This window comes from Austrofundulus limnaeus, unplaced genomic scaffold, assembly GCF_001266775.1.
Source record: "Austrofundulus limnaeus strain Quisiro unplaced genomic scaffold, Austrofundulus_limnaeus-1.0 Scaffold341, whole genome shotgun sequence".
NCBI classification, from domain to species: domain Eukaryota; kingdom Metazoa; phylum Chordata; class Actinopteri; order Cyprinodontiformes; family Rivulidae; genus Austrofundulus; species Austrofundulus limnaeus.
Genome location: NW_013952743.1, coordinates 99,581 through 102,544, shown reverse-complemented (window position 1 = coordinate 102,544; position 2,964 = coordinate 99,581). Strand labels below are relative to the sequence as shown.

Below are 2,964 nucleotides of genomic sequence, written 5' to 3'. Positions count from 1 at the left end.
CCCTGCTCTTGGCCTTCGTTCTCCATCTTTCTTACTTGGTGAATCATTTGGCATTGAAGGCCACAATTTGGTTTTTGGCTGTAATCTCCTGGACTGCAAAATAAAGATTCTTGCTGTTCAACCAGCCTGTTTCAGAGTTCCTCTCTTCATTGAGCAGCAGCAGTTCCACTTCTACCAAGAAGACGTGGTTATTTTCACCTCAGTTGTGTTCAGGTTGTCTATATAAAACACAAGAGCGGTAAGAGCGGTATCTCGAGATTTTTTCACTTTTAAAAATACCATTTAAACACGCAAGGTTAAAACAAAATAATTTCTGTGTGGATGGAGTCTAAATGCAAATCAAAGAGCAACAAATCAAAGACTGCAGAATTCCCACAGGCAACCACAAAAATCACGTTTTAATTATCAAGGATTATTGGGAAAATGTCCCCAGCTTGTTGCAGTCAGCTCATGTTGTTACAGGTCACTGGTTTCAGCTCAATCTGTTCATCACTCTTCATGTGTCTGCAGAAAAACAAAGAAGAGAGAGAGTTTCTTTTGAAAGAACTGCACAGAATGTAAGCAGCTATTTTTCTCCAAACATCAGTTCACTGTAGAGTACAGCAAAAAGCTATATAACTGCAAAGTTAGTGGAACAAGAAGAGACATGTTGAAAGCAGCAGACTGTTTGTGCTAAAGTTCACTCAATAGAGTGAGGAAGAACAAGCTGTGGAAATGTCCATCAAAATATTTTTACAGAGCAGTCAATGGTTCGTGAATAAATAATACACACTTTTATAAAACCTAATATGATTTTTATCTCAATCTCAAGTTTTTAAAAAGTTGACATATATTATAGAGGCAAAGGTTTGTGCCCATGTTTTTTCATTCTGTGTGGAACCTTGGATTGGTTTCTGATGATCTACCCCTGGTCTGTAAGACTGATGGCATATCTGTGATCCTTTCTCTGTACCTTTCCTCCTCAACATCCAAGATGTTTTCAGGCAGTCGGATGTTGAGTGTCTCTGGAAGCAGAAAAACCAAGCTGCCACTGACAATCCCTGTCCCAGCAAAGACCATGGGGGGAAGAAGAGTCCAGACGTCCTCCAGCAGCATGACCATTGGAGCCAGGGAACTTCCAATCCGACCAAGACATGAGGTGTAACCTAAACCACTTTGCCTGTTCAACAACACAATCAGGAGAGGAGAGAATGGTTCATGTGTTGTAATGTAACTAAAACATTACACTTTGTGGAACAGTGGCAGATGGACATGAGCTCCAGTTGCAGCAGGATTTTAAATAAAATAAATTCATCAATTTTCTATTATGCATTTCTCCGTCCCATGTCTGGAACTGGTGCCCATGTCCAGGAGTCACTGTGTGACAGACAGGGACACCCTGGACAGGNAATTTCATGTCATTAGCACCTCTAGTAATATATTTACTGAGAAAAATGGTGACGTGTTCAATACTTATTTTACCTGCTGTATATAAAGGTAATGGATGGATGGAGATAAAGTATATATAATATGTTAGGCTTCATGCTAACCAACGGAGCAAACCGTGTGGAACTGTACAGTAAGACTTGTTTGCATTTGTTTGTTTTTTTTCAGGTAACTCTGTTTGTGTTGGTCAGAAAGCTCTGAAGCAGCAGAGCAACAACAAACAAGGTTTCCCACAGAAGCATTCAGGGTCTCGAGTCCAGCGTCAGGACCCAAGAAACTTACATTGTTCATACACTGACTCGTACCCCCCGCCTGGACACGCTGTGTATCCCACGTTCCTCCAAACCTCCTGCCCATATCCTCCCCATCCTCCCCCCTGCTTCCCTCCCTACTCCTCTCCTCCTCCTCCTCTTCCTCCATCTTTCTTCAACCCAGCATTCTCCTATCCTCTCTGGCCTCCCAACTCTGTTCCTTTCTCCAGTTTTCCATTCCCCCCTCCACCTCCCCCTCCCCCACCTCCTTCATCACCACCTCACTGACGCCCACCCCACAAGGTGACAGGATGAGGTTGTTCCATGTTACTGGTGAGATCTCCTCCCTCAGTATCCACTCACAAACATTTTCACATCTGCACATCGTGGTTTGCTTTTTCTGAACGTACATGCTCTATGCCCCCACACAATCCCCTTCAAAAAACAAACAACAACAATGTGGTACAAAGAGTATAGGCCTGTGGCTTAATTTCCTGACTGTGTTGAAGAAGCAAACAGAGTGCTGAACTGGAACTGTACTGGAACTGTACTGGAACTGTGCACCTTCAGGATGTGACCTACATGAACTTTCACATCTTTCTGTGAGAACATGCTCTGTTTGCAGTTGTCATATTCTCAGAAAGTTTAAGTTGTGTAAATATGTTGACTGTCACATTCAGTGATTGGTTTGTTATAATCCTTTAAGTCTTTATCTACCTGTTTTCTCTTAAAGCACCTCGGTGCTCAGAGCATCACAGGAAGAATTATCTTATTTACTCACCATCAGACTGAATGTGTTGTAATTCAGTGTTTCTGTAACATTTGAAATAAAACTGATCATGGTTCTTTGAGCTGTTTGGGTTTACATTCATGTGGGATGATTTTTAATTTATTATATTTTCCTCTCACTAACAGCCCTAATCCTGGAGAAATTGAGACCTCGTATAAAATCATTAAAGGGAAACAGCATGCAATGATTTTTAAATTTCATAAACCTTTTTATTTTATTCATAAAGGAACATAGGGTTAATCCCGAACCCTTGTTGGACTGCAGATAATCTGATCCTCACTCTGTCAGCTGGTTGGAAAAAACATGAAGTTTCACCAAAATCCTTTGGAAATAAAAATCTGCAAACGTGGAAAGCAGAAACCTTTTATTTTTGATTTCATTTGACTGTTTCCATAAAGTACATTTAAAGAGATCCCCGATTAGTTGTAACATTAGATTTTAGTTGATAAACATATATTTTAACTGTAAGATAAAGACTGTAAAAATACTGTAGGATGT

General features: G+C 40.6%; 1 protein-coding gene across 1 annotated transcript in view; it reads right to left on the bottom strand.

Annotated features, from left to right (window-relative positions):
• Positions 1-369: 369 nt before the first annotated feature.
• Positions 370-2,964, bottom strand: part of slc22a7a (solute carrier family 22 member 7a) — a gene marked incomplete at its 5' end in the record, with an annotated part of 44,148 nt that continues 41,553 nt past the window's right edge. The window contains 2 exon segments of the mRNA XM_014022753.1: positions 370-504; positions 953-1,159. Of these exon segments, the coding sequence (XP_013878207.1) occupies positions 444-504; positions 953-1,159 (268 nt within the window).